A 20,217-nucleotide genomic window follows, 5' to 3' on the forward strand; every position below is an offset into this window, starting at 1 on the left:
TTGACCAGCACAAGTGGTAGGGACACAAGTTGCCAACTGTGTGTTACATACGTCTGAAGGCCTGAAAAAGAATATGTAGTAGATGTATTCAATGATCCACCTGGGTTGCAGGAGGGGAGGCTGTAAGTCGTTTAAGGTTTCTCCGTACTGTGTGGGCTTCAGCACGACTCCATGCTGACATACTCACTTAACCATCTCCTTCTCCCTCCGCTCTTTCTCGCTCTCTTCATTAACTCCTGCACAGTGCATTCTCCTTGGCCCTCAAGCTCTCATCTCTCTCTCTCTCTCTCTCTCTCGTTCTCTCTCTGTCTTTTGCTCTCTCTCGTTTCTGTTTTATTATGGGCTTGTTCACACAGAGAGAGCAGAGAAGATTTATCTAAAGGCTGTTGCTGCCAAGTCAATGGAAAAAGCTTCACTTGTCTGTTTGAGGCATTGTTAAAACGTGCCTGGAGCTTTATTACAAATTGGCCTTATGGATTACTGTCATTGATGACAGGGCTTCAAAGGGAGACGCCATCTGATCCCCTCACCTTTTGTACATGAAATAAAAAAATCTCACCCCCTCTGCATCTGCCAGATGTCACTGAGCTGAAAACAACTTTATCTCAGTTACAATCATTCGGTGTGATCAAGACGCCTTTTTTTCAGACATCAGAGGGGAAAATGTAGCCGTAGCCTTAGACATGGGATTATCTGTTTTCATTGTGAATGTTTGAGAGTGAGTCATTAAACTGTAGCAATAGGGAGATTGTAGAGAGATCAGTTTTAGCCTATTTTTTATTCAGAGAGATTCTTTCTGAAATTTGTAGGAACAGGAATCAGGTTCATAAATATTTTATGGACATGATCTGGTTCTTACTGTCACAAGCCTCTAGGTTTATGACTTGAATTCCCATTCCCATTTTCTAGTAAACTTCTGTGAATGGTTAAAAAGGTGTACAGCACCTCCACACATGTGCACATTCAATTTAATGTCCTTGTATCATTAACCACTTCCCCACAGCACTGGTTTTCCATCAGATGCTTGTGGGCATGTTGACAGAGGTGGCTGTTCAGTCAGTCTGCTTTATAAAAGGCTAGAGTAATAAAATGTGGGCCTGTTGACACTGCCCTTGCTCCAGCGCTGTCTTTAGCTGCAGGTTGTTTCGTGTCGCAGAATTAGAAGACCGAAGCCAAAAAGTCAAAGGCTTATGTAATTTTTTCCTGACCTCAATAAAAAATGCTGTGCGGTTGAACAAACCCTATGGAGGACAAATTGTGCAACATTAAGAAACTTTGACTGAATCAGAATTAGGTCACAAAAAATGTGATGTCAGTGAGAAAGACGATAAGAAATTAATATTTTAAATACAGTGTGAGCAAGGAAGCATTTCATTCTGAAGTGTCCTTACATTTCACAGTTTGTCATCATTTGTGCTTCATGGATTTCAGTACAGACAACTCAGTCAGGACTTGTCCATAATGAATAATCTCTCTTTGTGGTACTGATGTTTTTTTTGTTAACCGAGACAGTCTGCCTCTGTGGCTTCATGTCCTGCCTATTTCACAGTGTGCTTACTTGTCTCTGCCTGCAGACCAAGTGAGGAACAGCTACCAGCTGTGCAACAACGGGACCCTGAGAGTGATGTACGCCAACGGGATGGGCATCAGCTTCCACACGGAGCCCCACATCCTGGCAGGTTCTGTGAGCCCCACGATCGGCCGGAGGAACATCACCCTGCCCACGGACAACGGCCTCAACTCCATTGAGTGGCGCCTGCGCAAGGAGCAGACCAAGGGCAAGGTCACGGTTTTTGGCAGGAAACTGAGAGTGAGTTGTGATGAGCTTTGTTTTAAATCTAAATATTAACCACATTAACTTTGGCATTAAAAAGTAACTGAGATATCTTTTTTTTTTTCTCTCTAGGCTCACGGACGTAACCTCCTCTCCATTGACTTTGACCGCAACACACGCACAGAGAAGATTTACGATGATCACCGCAAATTCACTCTGCGCATCATGTACGACGCTCAGGGCCGCCCGGCGATGTGGTTGCCCAGCAGCAGTCTGGCCGTGGTCAATGTGTCCTATTCAACCACGGGACAGCTCGTCGGGCTGCAGAGAGGGAGCATGAGCGAGAGGACCGAGTTCGACCCCCAGGGACGGATCCTGTCTCGTTCTTTTGTGGATGGGAAGGTGTGGAGCTACAGCTACCTTGACAAAGTAAGTACATTTATCTTTGACATTGTCATCCCAGAGTAAAAACCTACCAAGCAAGGCAATAGCAGGAAAGAATAGTCATTTGGATTGCAGGGTTGAGTGAAATAATACATCATTTTCATGGTTATGGAGATTCAGATTTGTCGTCTGAGAGAAAATGACTCCTGGTGCTATTTCACAGGAGGCAAGTCACCCATTGATAATGCTATTATATTAATCCGTATTTTGCATCCCCCTCTCTTTCCAGTCCATGGTGCTGCTCCTGCAGAGCCAAAGACAGTACGTCTTTGAGTTTGACGCCTCAGGTCGGGTCACAGCTGTCACCATGCCCAGCGTGGCCCGCCACACCATGTTCACACACGTGTCAGTCGGCTACATCCGTAACACCTACAACCCCCCGGAGAGCAACGCCTCCATAATCCACGACTTCTGCGAGGACGGCAGACCGCAGGCCACCCATTACCTCGGCACGGGCCGCCGTGTTCTCTACAAGTACGGCAAGCTGGCCAAGCTGTCGGAGATCGTGTACGACAGCACCGCCGTCACTTTCGGTTACGACGAAACAGCTGGTGTGCTGAAGATGGTCAATCTGCAGAGCGGGGGCTTCTCCTGCACCATTCGCTACCGCAAAATGGGCCCGCTCATCGACAAGCAGATCTACCGCTTCAGCGAGGAGGGGATGGTCAACGCGAGGTTCGATTACACCTACCACGACAACAGCTTCCGTATCGCCAGCATGAAGCCGGTCATCAGCGAGACGCCACTTCCTGTCGACCTCTACAGATACGACGAGATCTCCGGAAAGGTGCAGAAATTTGCCGTATCTACATTTTCTTTTTCAATTATGGAAAGTTCCTTAATTTAGAAAACAAATGTGTGTGTGAATGTCCGTCCTTTGGCTGTCACAGCACTCACCTTTTCTCTAAACCTTTCCCTCCCCCTCTATAGGTGGAGCACTTTGGAAAGTTCGGGGTCATTTACTACGACATTAATCAGATCATCACCACGGCCGTTATGACACTGAGTAAGCATTTCGACACCCACGGTCGCATCAAGGAGGTCCAGTATGAGATTTTCCGTTCACTTATGTACTGGATGACGGTGCAGTATGACAGCATGGGACGGGTGGTGAAGAGAGAGCTGAAAATCGGGCCCTACGCCAACACCACTCAGTACCGCTATGATTATGATGGAGACGGACAGCTCAGCGGCGTCAAGGTGAATGTCGTGTGTCTTTAGAATCTGATCCACAAACTGCAGTCGGTCACTGACTGTGGTCCTGTTGTTGTCGTGGCTTTATATCTCATTTCTAAGTCTGGCTGTTTTTTTTATCCAGGTGAACGACTGGTCTACCTGGCGCTATAGCTACGACCTGAACGGTAACCTCCATCTGCTGAATCCCGGGAACAGCGCCCGGATCTTGCCGCTCCGCTATGATCTCAGAGACCGCATCACGCGCCTGGGAGATGTCCAGTACCGCCTGGATGAAGACGGTTTCCTCAGCCAGCGCGGGTCAGACATCTTTGACTATAACTCCAAAGGGCAGCTACTGCGGGCCTACAACCGAGGTCCCGGCGCCTGGAGCGTGGTGTATCATTACGACGGTCTGGGCCGCAGGGTGTCCACGAGGAACAGCCTGGGGCAGCACCTTCAGTTCTTCTACGCCGACCTCAACCACCCCACCAGGGTCACACACATCTTTAACCACTCCAGCTCAGACATCTCATCGCTGTATTATGACCTACAGGTAGGCAGCTGCACAGATGTGCCATACCCACCCATATCCTGTCCTTGTGTTTCAACATATCAGCAAAGACCTTGTAGTGAAACACTATGTTAAAGTGCTGAGTTTCTGATTCTCTCATGACCAGGGACATTTGTTCGCGATGGAGGTGAGCAGCGGGGAGGAATACTACATAGCCTCTGACAACACCGGCACACCACTGGCTGTCTTCAGCAGCAACGGACAGATGATCAAACAGGTATTACACAAAGCAGCCATTAATCTCTTTATTCGCAACAAAATACATCCACAAAAAATGCTGTTGTTGCTTCTTTATTGAGCAATAAACCTGTAAAATTGGCAAAAACAACAAGAAATCTGCATATGGAGAAGGCATCTGGCATCTGCCGCGCAAAGTGTCCTTGTACAAGGCTAAATCCTGATAAGCTCCCGGGACGCCGTTCTGTAACACACCTCGTGTCCGGAGCCTTTTCATAAGACGAAGCTCCAAGAATCATTTAAAGCAAACTGCGTGTGCTTGTGTCGCCCAGGTGCAGTACACAGCCTACGGAGAAGTGTACCTGGACTCGAACCCAGAGTTCCAGCTGGTGGTGGGTTTCCATGGCGGCCTCTACGACCCGTTGACGAAGCTGGTCCACTTCACCCAGCGGGACTACGATGTATTGGCCGGACGCTGGACTTCGCCTGACTACAGCATATGGCCCAAGATAGGGAAGGATCCCTCTCCGTTCAATCTGTATATGTTCAAGAACAACAACCCCCTCAGTGACATGCTGGACGTCAAGAACTATGTCACAGGTAAAGGAGAAATATGGATTAACATGGTGATAAATGTTGAATATACTACATGAAATAGCCATTTCTGTGTAAAACTTTTTTTTGTTCACTTTGCTGGTAATGTTTTGACGTCACTGATAGATCTAGTGTTCAGGGGAAGCAGATTGTGATGGACAAGATAGTTTTGTGCGAGGAACAATAGACTGCAGATGGCACAGTGGCAGTAGCTTCGTGTAGTACCGGCTGAGTCCCAGAAGCAAATAGACTTCTGTCCTTTATAGGATGACAAATGATTCATTTGCTGTTGGTTTAACTTTGTCATTCAGCAAAGTCATTTCTCTCCTGTCTGTAGATGTGAAGAGCTGGCTGGTGATGTTTGGCTTCCAGCTCAGTAACATAATCCCAGGGTTCCCTCGACACTCGCTCTACTTCGTGGAGCCACCATACGAGCTGCAGGCTACCCAGCACTGCGAGAACGGACAGGTATGGCTTACAGTGCAAGAAAATATGCCTAGCACCTCAGGAAACAGTAACCCTATTACAGCGGTTTATTTAGTAGTTTATTTTTAGCTCCTGTTATACATTTTTAATTTAATACTTTATCCAAATTCTCCTTGTAGCTGATCACCGGGGTGCAACAGGCAGCAGAGCGCCACAACCAGGCTTTCATGGCCCTGGAGGGTCGTCTCCTCAACAAGGAGCGTCGCAGACGAAAGGACAAGCCAGGTCACTGGTTCGGCACCAGCACACCAATAATAGGCCGAGGAGTGATGCTGGCGTTGAAGGAGGGTCGAGTGGTGGCCGGAGTGTCGGCTCTGGCCAGCGACGACAGCCGCAAAGTGGCTCTGGTGCTCAACGGCGCCCAGTACCTTGAAGGCACCCACTACACGCAGGACGGGAAGGACTGTCACTACTTTGTGAAAGTTGGCTCTGCTGACAGCGACCTGTTGACCCTGGGGCTCACAAATGGGCGCAAGTCACTGGAGAGCGGTATCAATGTTACGGTGAGCGGCCGGTCGAGAAGAGGAGTGACCGTAGAGTTCGCCGTCCCGTCTTTAGTGCTGAGCGTTCGATACGGGCTGGCTGTGGATGTGGTGGATGAAGAGAAGGTAAGACTGTTGGAGCTGGCCCGGCAGAGGGCCTTGGCCGGGGCCTGGGCCAAGGAGCAACAGAGGGCCAGAGACGGGAAGGGAGGCAGTCGCCTCTGGACGGAGGGGGAGAGACAGCAGCTCCTAACGACAGGTAGAGTACAGGGCTACGACGGCTACTACGTGCTGCCTGTGGAGCAGTACCCTGAACTGGCCGACAGCAGCAACAACATCCAGTTCCTCAGACAGAACGAGATGGGCAAGAGGTAACAGCCCACCTGAACTTACTTGAAGGGCGGACTCTTCCCTCTTTCCCACTTTCACTTCTCTAAAACCCTGCTCCTTTTTCCTACCCTGCCTCGTCAACCCTACTCCTCTCAAAACCCATGGAGAATTAACCAACTAATGGGGTTACTCACGGAACGCTGCAGGGACTTTTGAAAAGAATGACTTAACAGAAAACATATTATTGTTAATTTTACTGCCACAGGCAAAAAATTTAAAGTTTAGTCAAACGGTTCTTTTTTTTTGAAAAAAAAAAAAAAAACTTTGAACAACTGAAAAAGCACTGAAGAACTTTAAGAACTGTTGCTTAATGAATAAGAAGATTCCCCTTTTTAAAAAAGATAGTGATATTTTCGCCCATATTTTTTGGGTCACACTGAGAGCGGCCATGACAGCTACTGAACACGCGGTGGAGTTGTACTGTGCTGGCATCTGCGGTGACGGCTTGTCTGTCTCTAATAGACACTGAAGGCAAAGGGACCAAAGTGGAGACAAAGCCACTCCAGAGAGCAGCCATTACAACTGCACGTCAACAGAGGACATGATAAAACAGCGACAGACAAGGCAATGTTAAAAGATCATCGATATTATGAGTCGTCTCCCTGTCTCAGGCCTCCCATCGTCCACCACGGACCAGTCCTCTGCTGCCGAGGCAGCGCACATCCAACCAAGCAACACACAAGCTAACGGCATCCTCGAACAAATCCGAGCTGTTAACGGACTAAGGAATAAACTTTTAAAAAAAACAAAGTCAAAAAAAGTGATGGCTATATTTGTGGACAGTGGTATCACACAGCATTGTTTATTTTGAAATGGGGAGAAGAATCATATTGCTACATATGTGTCTGACTACACTAAATTTCAGGATGTTGCGTATACTGTAGATGCCGTAGTTTTGTACGTTTCAGTCGCGGTAGAATTGTGAGACTTTCACCAAGGCACTTCTGTACAGAACGATCGAACACACCACTCACAGAGTCCGGAAAACATGCTAAGTTAGTATTTATTTTATTTTATTCTTTTTTATTTATTTATTCTTAGTACTATATGACAATCATGAATGAGTCACCAGTTCTATTCAAAATGAACATTAATGGATGAGTTTATTTTCTTTTGTAAAATATGTATGAAATGTTCATTTTGTTTTTGTATTATTTTCAGTTTGCTGTCAGGGCAAATAATAGTCACTCTCAAAAAGAATAATTTATGTAATAAAGTGTTTTAAAAAAAGAAAAAAAACGGTTTATACTTTAAATAAAGTCTTTAAAACTGTGAAATCTGTTTTTTCGAAATATATTTCGATGTACAGTGTATAGACCTACCTTTATGCAGCACAGTAGAATATTGTTCAGAATATCAAGTTTTATATTTCTAAGAGGAAGTGGCTTGTAATGTGCAAAATCTTTAGCTGGTCTTACTACTCTAGAGTTTTGTGGCACTCTAATATTCCATATCTACAATATCAATCCCCAGTTTGTTGTTTTTGACTGTTTTTTGTTTGGAAGCAGAGATGTTTCTGTCCTAGATCCCAACAGCAGTAGCAGTAATGGATCCCTCTCACTGTGAAGAGACTCGTGCTGGATGTCATAATGTACCAAATCAGTATTATCAAAGGATGATTCTTATACATTCACTGAAACGAGACTCTTCTGAGAAACCTTATCAATAAAACATAATTGTTTACTTCATCTGAGCACTGTGTACTTCACTTTCATCTCATCTTTGTGTTTGAAGACTGTTGATGTTCCTGTTGCAGTAACAAATTCCACCAGACTTGACTGACACACATTTACATTAGTTGCATTTCAAAGCAGCCTCTGGAGTGTTGTTGCTATGGCTCCATTGATTAAAATGGGCTTTTAATTTGTCTTTGTCTTTGTTACTTGTGCATCAGTCACACGGATTACATTTTTCCTTCTGATATTTTGGTTTGAAAAATGAATACACAAATGACAGTATCACGATGGCATGCCGGTAAATAACCACTCACTACCCACATTTTGCTTGCACACAGCACTTAACACTTACACAGTGCACGGGGGCCAATATTTTTGACACGTTCTGTTCATTGATTCCAGTGTGCTTTTAAGTGGCCATTAAGATCACCCCTGTTAACTCCAAATGCTCACATGTAACTGTTATTGTACTCTGTTCTATTGAATGTGATGCCTCATCCCCATTCAGCAGTGGTAGGAGAGGTTTAAGAGTCTGCAGCCAAGATTTCAGTGAATTGAATAACGATGAAGAATGTGAAAGGAGTCACTTGTCCTGATTAACCCATAAGGATTAGACTTTCACAATTGACATTTTGCCATGTCATGCGTGCGAAAAGCACATTCATAATATTATTAAGTGAGGTTTTTTTTATTGTGATCTTAATGAGATGAAAACGGATAAAAAAGCAGGTGAATATTGGATATAATATTGGATAGGTCTCTGAATGAACACTAAAATGTCTCCATGATTTGTGACTAGCAGTTTGCTCACACTGTTCACTGTTCAACTTTGAATGTGATAATGTGTCAATGTTATGTTCACAGCCTGTTTCTGCTGCCCTCAGGTGGCCAATTAAAAGCAGCTATTACAGCTTCTATGTGAGCTACCAACCACACAACCCCTGTTGTGTAACTGTAAAGAGCAGAACCGAAGTGACAAAACGTACTGAAAGTAACAGAGGTTAAAGTTCAATGGCTGATGTGTGTGTTAAAATGTAGGCAGTGTCAGATACGTATATATAAGGAATCTGTTTTGAAATGGAAAATCTCAAGTACTTCAAAATGATATAGTGCCAGGGGTGACCCGTTTTACTGGGGCACAAGCTCCAGTATGAATGTCATATAGGTGGTACATTTTATTTTATTTTTTTCCAAATAGATACTCATACATCAACCAAATTTGACACTCACATAATTATTACAGAAAGAAAACCACATCCTTATGTGCACAACAAAAGAGGAAAAAGTAGATAAAATAACATTTGAAAAATATCAACACACAGTCACACAAAACAAAATAGAACTGTTTGAATTTTGATTATGAACTCTATTGTGGCTACCTTGTGCTAAGACTAAAGCATAATATATAAAGTTTCCTCACCTTTAGCATCAAATTCAGTAACTTTTTCAGGACTTTCTGGCACAATTCCCTTAAATTCAGCATATTAACATGCTTCAAGTCTGCATATTGCGCAGTTCATCTGGTAGGAAGTATCTGAATGAAAACATTTCTGCAAATATATGGCCACTGGATGAGTTATGGGTAACAGATATGCATAGAGTAAAATACACATTTTATTTAGGAAATGTAGAGCAATAAAAGTGAAAGTCACAGATAAGAACAAATATGTTTAAATACAAAGGCAATGTTTTTGTACTTTGTTACGGGACAACACTGGCCACAGGTGCTCTCTTCTGATTGGGTCACCAGCCTGTTGTTGCTACGGCTCCAGAGAGAAGTCCAACACCCATGTCGTCTAAATAACAAACACACTTGCACCCACATGAGCCTGTTGGTCTTAAAGTTTCCTCAGTGTCAGAACTGGGATTAGGAGCCATTGTTCTCCTGTTGTTCAAATTCACCACTCTCCCTCTGTCACTTCCAGTCTGGCTTTTCTTAGGTGCAGAAGTAAAAATGTTCTCACAGAAATGTCTTTAGAAGCCTAAGTATATTTAAAAGAAAAAAATAATAATTCCTACATTTTTTCTAAACATTGACCCAACAGAGTCGCTAACCTACAACCTGTTCTTTAAAATGAGGCAACAGAAACAGAAACCAGTTGCTTGATCAGCAAAGACCTGATCAGAAGTCAGTGTCACAGCATTTCCCTCTTATTCTAAGGCCCACTCTAACTGACCTTTCATTGTTTTTACCTTCATTAAATGACCTGAAAACAACACCAGGCTGAACTATGATGACCACACAAACCTCTGTCTGACTGGTTAGTCAGGGGTGTCACCAGACCCCTTTTACTGGGACACCAGCCCCAGTATAAATGAGCTGTGCCCCAGTATACATGTCATATAGGCCGTACACTTAATGATTTAGGAATAAGCCAGGCCAGTTCAGGCTGAGTTGTGCCCCAGTAGAGTGTAATGGCTGGCACCTTCCTGTATAGTGCTTAAATAAATGTATTTTCCACCACCGCCTCTAAGGTAGTGGTGGAAAATATATTTATATTGTGAAGCACAGTGTTAATGAATCAGGCAGGCAGCCATGTTGCAACCAACATCCTGCTCTTGCAGCTGTTATAAATAGCCACATGGATCTGACCAGGTCCTGACCGCTGCAGTATACTGATATATATTACTAACCTCCCACACACCACTCGCACACAAAACCTACTGCAATAAACACAGCTCACAGCTTTCAATTTCATGGGAATAAATAATTTTAATGCAAGATTATCATGTAAAGCAAAAACAAAAAGGCATTTAACAGGTCATTTGGTTTATTCTGTTTAGCAATCAAAACTTTTTTTTTCTTATTTTCAGTTTTATCTTCAAGGTATGTGTAATAAAAATAATATTGAATAATTTCTCATATCAAGATCACCATGAAAAAAAACATTGTGGCCGTTGAAGGTGAACAGTAATCAAACATAAATCTCTGTCGTTTTTAAAAATGCGTTCCATTTATGTGATTCCACCTGAAGACAAACATCGGCAAAAACAGCTTGTGTGCAAATGAATAGGGATACATTTCAAGCATGAACTTCTTTAGAGCACCCAGTGGCTCATTAGCAGCCAGGGTCTTGGTGGCCTCTGGAGTATGAGAAGGGAGGGTGGGATGGGGGCAGGATAAGGGGCAGTCCTTGGGCGGGTGGGGTCAGTAGCATAGCTCCAGGGCGGTTTGGGCGGTTTGGGAGGGTCGGAGGCGGTTGAGGAGGCAGGCAGGAGTCGTATCTTACAGAGGTAATCATCATAAAGTGCCAAAGAGCATCACACTAGATGAGCCTGAGATCCAAGTATACTGTAGTTGTGTCTGTGTTTTACCCTCTGTATATGTGTGTGTTTGTGTATGTGTGCTGCCTGTTGTGTGTAGGTGTGCGATTACAGTGAAGAGCCTGAGATTCAGGTTATGTTTAGAAGCTCAGTTACAAGCCGCTACAGAGAATAGCCCCGGAACAGGGTGGGTCAGTCCGTCAGTCAGTCAGTGCTGAGGGTTTCACATCAAGGTAGGGTGGGTGGGGTTTTTTATTTATAGACAAGCAAAGGACAGGTAGAGGGAATGGAGGGGTAGTTTTAAGGGAGTGCAAGGTAAAAGGCAGATGGAGGGGAGGGAGGGGTTCAAGGCACAGAAATGGGGGGGGGGGGGGCATAAGGGTAATGGGGGACGAACAGTTGGTGAATAGCGTTATGTAAGCATGTCCCAAAGACAGCAGCAACACAGAGCCGTCCAGCAGGCCGTCAGGCATGTGTCTTCCGTGTCGTTTCTTCTCCTGTCCTCCACCACGTACACTGCAGAGGGAGGAAGAACAGGAGGAGGGAGGAGAGGAGCCAGGAGGGGTTGGCAGGAGAGATACAGGACATGGCAAAGGAATAGAAAGAAATTAGTGATTGCTTCCCTAAAACGGCATAAAACGCCATCAAATCCTCAGCAGTGAGCTCGAGTGCAACCGTGGCTGCTGTGATTTTCCTCTAATTACATTCATCATGGGAGGCACATCTCCATGGTAATACCATAGCAGCCCAGAGCCATGATCAGACAAGCATTGCAGTGGAGTCGCATTAGCGCGGCTTTGAGGTATCATTGAGCAAATGAAGTGAGAGCCCACACACCTCCGTGTGCTCCCACCACGGCCTTTCCCTTCACTTCACATGTACGGCGGTGGATTTATTTCGCCCTCATCACATGACAATCTAAATTAGTCATGCGGAAGGATTGTGTTACCCGTACGTGACGTTTGCCACCTGTTCCAGACAAAACCAACACGTCAAACAACAGGCCTAAGCTAATGCACATCCCCTTCCTCATGTTTGTGATTAATCATTTATGTGGAGGGGAACAATCGGCCTGCTTTTAACAGCCAGGTGCCCTGACTTATCACACAGGTGAATGTGTTGCTAAGGTCGCCCGCTCCCAGTCATTAAATTAAGTGAAGCTCACTGACCACTTATCACACAGAACCCTGATAATAATATAAGTAAGGACGAGTTAATCATTGGCCAATGTGTAATAATGAGCGACTCTATCACACCACTCACAGCAAGGAGCTTGATATCAGAGCGCTCTCCTTTGATCGACCAGGAGAGGCTTATCTTAAGTCAGCTGCAGTAAGTAAGCAGTAACACCTTCTTGCTCGCTTTAATACTTAGTGGTGTTATCTGTGTTTTCAGAAACCACGGCTGTTCTTTTATTTACATATTCATTTTGAATATTTTACAGCGTGCTTTTTGTTTCACAGCTTGCGCTACAGTTTGTTTCGGATGCTCGGTTGGGATGTGCTACTGCATTAACACACCTTTTATCTTAAACCTGGCTTGATTTCACACTCATGAATCCTTAATAGCTTACCCCGCATAATAACAGCAGGTTTAGCATTTTGCAGTCCCAGATGGAGCTTGTCAATTAATTAATGAGATAATCATTAACGATTGTTAAAGTGTTTGACGCCTCTCAATCATGAGCATTTTCTGTTCTTCCATTGTCATGGCAAGGGGGAAAGAACGGGTGCTACTTAAACTATGAATAATGGCTCCAGTCCGTTCAAATGTCCCAGTAAAAGACACCAGTGTGACAGTGACTCGGCACGAACAATATCAGGCCCAGAAACTGAAGGAGCTATGTGGAATCCAGACATAATTAGTTGTATCAGTTTCCCATGCATTGAATTCTTCGTGGTGGCCCACCACAATATCACTATTGACCACCACATAATTGATTTTCTATTTTCTCTAGAGCCGTGTGCAGCACATTGATTTGCTCAACCTCTCCTTGCCCCCCTCTCGCTCTATTTCTCTCTCTCTCTCTTTCACAAACACAATGACTGTCATAGTCAGACCGGTCATTGGGAGCACGAGAAGAAGCTGCTGGTGGATTGATGGGCCGGAGAGGCGAGACCAAATCTGTATCCCTTTTCACCATCTCAGACTCCCCCTCTCTGTGTGTCTGTCATACATGGTGCACACAGGCATGATGCAGCCATGTGCCAGCAGTCAGGACTGGGCTCAATGCTCAATCACCTTATGTAATCAGGTCTCGCTGCTGCCATCTGAGTTGGTCAGGATCGATATTTGTTTAACACGTGTGGACCAGTGGAGCAGTATACATTGTTAAAGGGATAGTTCAACATTTTGGCATATTGGCCCATTGCCATAATCTCTACAGTCAGAGTTGTTTTCGAGGCAAATGCAGAGACTGCTTGCTGAAAAACTGCCCCTGAAAGGATCAGCATCTGCTGTTTTGTATGAATTTACGTCGAAAACAACCCCCGTCTCGCAACATTCACCATAGCCCGGTGAATGTGCAGGTCACAATTTGTCCATGAGAGCGTTTTGGAGTTGTTGGATTGTGATGAGTTTGATGAGGGAAACCAAGAAATCCCATTAGTCTCCGTAGCGTAGCTCTGAGCAGCTCGAGGCTCGGCTCGGTCGTTCTAAAAATAGCTTGCACCGCCAATTAAAGTTAACGAACCTACTCCTTAGGGATTATGGCAATGGACCAATTTTTCAAAATGTCAAACTATCCCTTTAAATAATTCACAAAGTGCTTGTCAATCTAAGTTTAAGGTGGGGGGCGTGTGCTATACGGGTTTATGTAATAATCAGTCATTAAAGCAGAAGTAAGTAACCGGTCATTTTGGCTAACTTCCTGTCAGCTGATGGAGTTAGCAGTCCCCGCCCTCGTCCCTACGTCACCACATTCACGCACATCCCTTGGCTGCACACACAGAGAGGACCGCCCCTTTATGCCGTTCTCTCTCCTCATTGGATAAAGGTTGTAGGATACAAGGAAAGTTTTCTCCTCGGCTTACAGCAGAGCAGAGTGACTGACAGACCAGTGTTTCAGACCAAACACTCTATGTAAGTGCTTGCTGTCGGAAGATAGAACTATTTAAGACTTATATTAACACAAATATTCCGCTTACTTCTGCTTTAATGTAAATTTGCATCAATCTCTGTGTAGTGTCGTCACCCACCTGTGTTTTTGGGAGCTTCCCCATACATGGGCCCAGGAGGGGGTCCACCCTGCCAGCCAAACTGTGGCTGTGGTTGTCCAGGGTATCCATGGTAAGGGGGCTGTCCTGGGCCGGGATAAGGACCTCCGGGGCCCCCTGGTCCCGCAGGGTAGTTGGGGTACGCTGGATTAGGCTGCTCCATGTTCACAGGGTATCCCTGCTGAGGGAAGCCCTGGGGTGGGTAGCCTTGTGGTGGTGGACCCTGGTAGCCTGGAGCAGTGGGGCCTGGGTACGGAGGGGGCTGCTCGAAGTTCATCTTTGTATTGAACGATCACCTGAAAAACAGTGGAACGGCAAAGTTTAGAATGGTTTATGTTTTATTTCTTGATTGTCTTGTTTACTAAAAGTGAGAGATCAGATTTCTGTGTGGTATTGTGAACCGCGCGCATGTGTGTGTGTGTGTGTGTGTCTTTGCATATTTGTGTAAGTCAGCCTCTAAGGATACATTAGACAATAAAATTCCCCAGAGTCCTGACCTAAGAACATAACATTTCCAGACAGGCACAACAATGATACTACTGTTTCCCAGAGCAGAAATGTACAAGCAACTCCTCTCCAGACAATTCATGCTTTTGCAGACTCATACAGCAAACAACCTCCATCTCCACAGCCTGACAGGAAACACAAGCACTTCTCATGAGTGAAACAATGGTCAATCACATATTACACCAGGCCTTACCAGATATAAGAACCATTATCTTCCTACTGATCAAACAGAGACCTACTAATGGAGGCTGTGTCTCAGTATGTAGGGTGAGGCTGATCACATGAGTCATATGGAACAGAAAGGGGAGAAAGAGACTGCAGTGGTTGTAAAGAGCAGCAATGGTGTTACATTCACACTTGGTTTAAGATACAAAGAAAGACACCTATGTGTCAAGTGTCATATGAGTAAAATCACACCTTGATATTGCATGTCTGTGGGATGTGCTGGTGGTGGTTTTAACAAGGCACTGCTCTTTCTGTTGTCTCTACACAGGAACGGATTCGATCTTTGACTTCATCAAAAACATTTATTGTACATTCAGATTAGTTTAGTGTCTAAAGGTCATTTGTTTCCCTCATGACCTCATAACAAGGAAGAGCATTTAACAGCCAACCACTAACGGCTCCTGGAAAAGGCGGATGTGGGTCCACTGCAACCCTCATGCTAGCCTTCATCACTGGATTTGCTCATGCAGAACAGCCACAACAAAGGAAAGGCGGGCCACATGGAGAACTCACTGATACTCTGTTAAGCGTCCGAGGATTCCTGTCACGTTGTGTGTACTATAAACACCTAAATAACACTTCAATGTCTTTCTGCAGCTATCCACAGTCAATCTTCTGTCTATAATAAGGCAATGCAGTAGCTCCTGCTGTAAACTCAATTGCGTCAAGAGGCGTTTCTCAGCCGTGGCTACCAATGTCATCTGTACTTGTTATCAGTTATGGAAAAAAGTATTTTGTATTAGGTTCAAAGTGCCATGATAACGTGATCCATTTTCAATCTCTTTGATAACCAAATTTGGTAAGAGCATTAGTACAAGCCTTAAATGTGACTGTTGGGTCACCTGATAATAAGATGCTGATAAGCCTACATTTCATACACATTTCTGAGAGTGCTGTTTACACAGGCCAAAGGGGAACTGGAAGGAATAGAGCTGCTCTTGTTGTGGTAAAACATGATTAAGTCTGAGATTAAATCCTGCTCTTGTGTCGGCTACACGCTTCTCTGCAAAGAGCTTTTGAAAAGATGGCTGGGCATTTCACTACCTGAGTGTGTTGGTAAGGCTACTGACAGATGGTAGGGCCTCTGTAACTATGGTTACAATGCTCCAGGAGGAACAGAATGATCCCTGGTGAATTGTTTGTGTTGCACCTCAAGGCAGCGAGGAGTAATAAAATAACATAATTATCAGATTTCTCTTTCTCCACGTTTAACGGGGAGGCTTCATTGATGACTGCTGGACCATTTTTCCAGGCTCCTACGTGTACGTCATTTCTGATGACAGGGGTGTTACATTACGAGCTAAAGGCTGAGAAAAGCTTCTTTCAATGGGACCTTGCAAATAAACAGTAATCTGACACCAACAAGGAAGTCTACAGCATCAACGTTAATCTTGTGGTATAGGCTACTTTTTCTTTATTGAACGTGAACAAAACAAATCTCCACTAATCTTTGGTGATAGACAGGTCTAGACCCATATGAAGGAAGCATTTGCATATTTTAATGGGAGGTGTGTATCACTATTTGCATCTGTGTCATGTGTTTTTCCCCCTGTTTGACTATGAGTGAGTTAGCTCACACAATGTTTCCACAACAAGATGACAGTGATAATATCACCTACAGGCACGGACACAGTCAACTACAACGTGTCTCAATTCATAACATCCTTCTGACCCTTTAATGGCACTGTACATATTGACAAAGGATTGGTAGGCAGGTGTAACCAGTTATCTAATTCTAATACTAATACATGTGTTATTATAATGGCTGCTTTTAAGAAATAACAATACAAAAGCTGTTTAACTGGGTGGAAGATGGACTTAGGTATCTGATCGATTGTATTTAAATATTTTAAACCAGACCAAGCTGATATAGGCTATCATCCTAAACACCAATTGTGTGGTTATAAAATACAATGTGATGAAAGGAGAGGGTCAATTAATGAATGACTTCCTCCTTCATTCTTACAGATATGTAAAAAGGGGTTTCGCCAGTTACACATGATGTCAAATCCAAAGCTAAATGTCCAATAGAAAATATTACAAACTAACACTAGTCAATTCTTGGTTTTATCCCTAAAGTTATGACCCAAAATGGCCGACACACGGAGCTTCTCTGTCTTGGCTTACAAAAAGAGCTTCATCACCCCGAGCCCATGTTTACCCAGAGCTGTAAACATCCGTGTCACACACAGTAGCTGTGTATCCTGGCAGCCTAATGTTTAAGTTCTCATCAGTCACATTACAAAGAGGCTGAGTGTACATGAAGACACGCCATTGGAGCTAATTAGACAGAATCACAACCACAACCATCACTTACACAAACACACTCACACAGGCGAACACATTGGAGTCACGACACACTGACACCACACTTGGCTTAATAGCGTATATAATTAAAAGTCCAATGACCAAAACATGTGTTGCTAAGGAGACACTTAGCTTCAGAGCATTATTTTGATTAATGCCAATTACGCTGGCTTGTTATTATCCCATTTCACCACCACGAGTTTTAATTAGCCTAGTATTAATGTCGGCAATAATAGTGTCGTCCCATTCCGTTATGTGTTTAGAAATACGGTTAAGGTTAGGTAGAATTATGTTAGATAGACGTTAAAAGTGGTACACCTGCAGGCCACGACCCACTCTCACACTGTTCAGTTTTCCAGTGCACCAAGTTAATGACGACTGACACAGAACAAGAGTAACGAACAGGTGTGGAGCACCTACCTTAGAAATAAAGAGTGTTTCCGTCTGTGGTTGATATAGCGTCTGTTCAGAGAGAAGCTCCTTCTGTCGCCGGTGTTTATTACTATTTTTACCGCAATGAACGACCCCTCTCTCTCTCTCTCTCTCCCTCTGACAGAAACCCAATGCGTATAACGTTTGCGGGACGTGACGTCATTTGAAGGCACGGGGAGTGCGCGCGGACAACAAAAGAACGGATTGGCTGCGGCCGCTGCGCTGCTCACAGGAGCCAATCACGAGCCCGAGCGATGACCAGCGGCACGTCAGGAAAAAAAGGGGAAAAAAGCGATGACTCCTGATCATCTGACTAGATGAACGATTAAAAAGGCCTACATCAGGTCTCCAAGACGGAATGGATGACGGGTAGGAGGTCAAAGCCAGGATGAGTGACTTATAAATGTTAATCATTGATTAGTAACCTAGTTGCTGTCAATGGAAAACACCTATTTCTTAAACGTAAGCGAGCTTTATCCTCCTACATTTAAAACACAGTTTTTACAGCTTTTATTTAAATTTACACTATCAGCAAAAAAATATAAACAATGATTTCTTATAAACAAGGAGTCATGGAATGTTCTCAAATGAATGAACTGAAAATAATCTAATTTTTGACCCATTCAGCAGCCGAACACGCTTGACATGTGACAGTCTTTCCACTGTGGAAATCAAATGTTATACAGAAAGTTCCCACGACTCTGTTGTCGTTTTACTTTGCGTTGTTTTCACCCTCTGTCACCCCAAACCAGCTACATGGAGTGTAATATGAGTCAGGAGCCTGTGCTGCTCTCCCATGAGAAGACACACTGTCTAGTTCTTTTCTTAAATGTTTCGGGTCATTATAGGGCAAACCCCTGACCAACCAATCTTTCCATTGCAATCTACAGTAGCCTAGACTTCCAGTAGCCTACTGACCACAGACTGTAGATAATAAAAAGGTAGTAGCGTAACTAATGACTCACAGGGTGTAGTTTGTTCCAGCACTACATTTGTACAGAAAGTTACGACATCTGTAGGAACAGTTTGCACTTAGCCTACTTTAAAAGCTACATTTAGCCTTCTTATAGCCTATAAAACTTTAAGTTCAACAATTTCTTAAAAAATACATTTTCTATTATTGTCCTTTTTATTTTATTTATTCATTTAGGCTATTTATTTTTACCTCTGGCAGGTTGCGAACTACTTACCTTAGTATTTCTTCTTTCTGCTTACATTTCAATAAAGAAAAACTGTGAGCTTTCAAAAATTTTGACCACCACTGTATAAATATTAACAAATACTTGAAGCTCCTTTGTTTACAACAGTAGGCTACACCTGTTTGGTTAAGTTGCATTACTAGTTTTCACCCAGCAGATGTCACTCTCCTCCCAGAGTATTTCGGTAGAGGCAGTCACCTTGTCACAATATTGTAATTTTATCAGTAATGTACATTGGTGACAACCATTTCATTTTAAAAAGATTAGATTAAAAGCTTAGATTACCTGCTTTTTATGATTTATACATTTTGACTTTGCTGTTTTTTTTTTGCTTTTTTTTTGGTACCACACCATGTAGATTTATCACAGCCTCAGATTTCTTTCCATATGTTATTTTATAAAATAGTATAAGGCAAAGTTTTGGCTGTCATTTGACAGACACAATATGACAATGTTATTTTGGGTACAAGTTCTCTATAACCATGTCTGATGTCTGAAATCAGTTTTCAGATAAGGGGTCTGTTCCTGTGTGACTCTGCTCACTTTCTGTTATGATAAGAGAGCTGTGGGCCCCTGGGCCACTCTGCACGTGTTGAGCTTTAACTCACTGTCAGTGTCTGTGCTCTTTTTTAGGCGGGCAGTGACCGGAGAGCTCACTGAGACTGAGAAGCAGAAGCACTCACATACTCGCAAACACATGCACAGGGCTTTAGACTAGAGTGAGTGCAAACACATAAAAGCCTGAAATAAAAGTGGCAATAGTACAGTGTAAAAATACCTTGTGAGCAAAAATCCTGCATTAACATTTTTGTATCAGAAACTTTACTAAAACTATGACATGTTAACAGGCTCACAATACAGCAGAATGATATAGTAGGCTAAGTGTTGCATTATTATATAATACTGCATAATAATTATTTCTGCATTAACACGTACGCAGCATTTTAATGCTGATATAGCTGTTTAACATAATGTTAAATAATCACACTTTATATACTGTAGGTGTCACACACACACACACACACACACACACACACACACACACATGGTGGTGGTAGAGGTGGGGGGCAGGGTTGTGAAACTGAATCTCATTTCCTCCATTCGACATGACATTACATGAGTACAGTATGAATATAGTAGCATAGCAGGGGCCAGTCAGAATGGCAGCTGTCATTGACAGTGGAACATATGGTAAGATCAAGTCTATTCTGTAAGGTGATACAGACCATGCTGCAACTTGTGCAAGGCTTTCACAATAAGTAGGGGCATCAGATAATCTACTGTATATCAACAGACAG

General features: G+C 43.6%; 2 protein-coding genes across 9 annotated transcripts in view; one reads left to right on the forward strand and one right to left on the reverse strand.

The window, feature by feature from the left end:
- The window catches only part of tenm2a (teneurin transmembrane protein 2a), a 224,916-nt gene extending 217,583 nt beyond the window's left edge, over positions 1 to 7,333 (forward strand). For all 8 annotated transcript variants that reach the window (XM_085788361.1, XM_085788362.1, XM_085788363.1 and 5 more), the window contains 9 exons: positions 1,575 to 1,810; positions 1,907 to 2,203; positions 2,448 to 3,005; positions 3,149 to 3,418; positions 3,537 to 3,947; positions 4,072 to 4,182; positions 4,475 to 4,742; positions 5,074 to 5,204; positions 5,342 to 7,333. In XM_085788361.1, the coding sequence (XP_085644487.1) occupies positions 1,575 to 1,810; positions 1,907 to 2,203; positions 2,448 to 3,005; positions 3,149 to 3,418; positions 3,537 to 3,947; positions 4,072 to 4,182; positions 4,475 to 4,742; positions 5,074 to 5,204; positions 5,342 to 6,079 (3,020 nt within the window). In that variant the 3' untranslated portion in view covers positions 6,080 to 7,333. The remainder of the gene's footprint in view (positions 1 to 1,574; positions 1,811 to 1,906; positions 2,204 to 2,447; positions 3,006 to 3,148; positions 3,419 to 3,536; positions 3,948 to 4,071; positions 4,183 to 4,474; positions 4,743 to 5,073; positions 5,205 to 5,341) is intronic.
- A 3,190-nt stretch (positions 7,334 to 10,523) lies between these two features.
- Positions 10,524 to 17,859, reverse strand: LOC146980129 (cysteine-rich transmembrane module-containing protein 1). The gene is made up of 3 exons (XM_085788369.1): positions 17,709 to 17,859; positions 14,232 to 14,545; positions 10,524 to 11,550 (listed from the first exon to the last, which is right to left on the reverse strand). The coding sequence occupies exons 2-3, from the start codon at positions 14,524 to 14,526 to the stop codon at positions 11,447 to 11,449; spliced, it is 399 nt and encodes a 132-aa protein (XP_085644495.1). The 5' UTR covers positions 14,527 to 14,545; positions 17,709 to 17,859; the 3' UTR covers positions 10,524 to 11,446.
- Positions 17,860 to 20,217: the final 2,358 nt, after the last annotated feature.

Source organism: Trachurus japonicus, chromosome 10, assembly GCF_045865225.1.
Source record: "Trachurus japonicus isolate A0001 chromosome 10, Traja_1.0".
Lineage (NCBI taxonomy): Eukaryota > Metazoa > Chordata > Actinopteri > Carangiformes > Carangidae > Trachurus > Trachurus japonicus.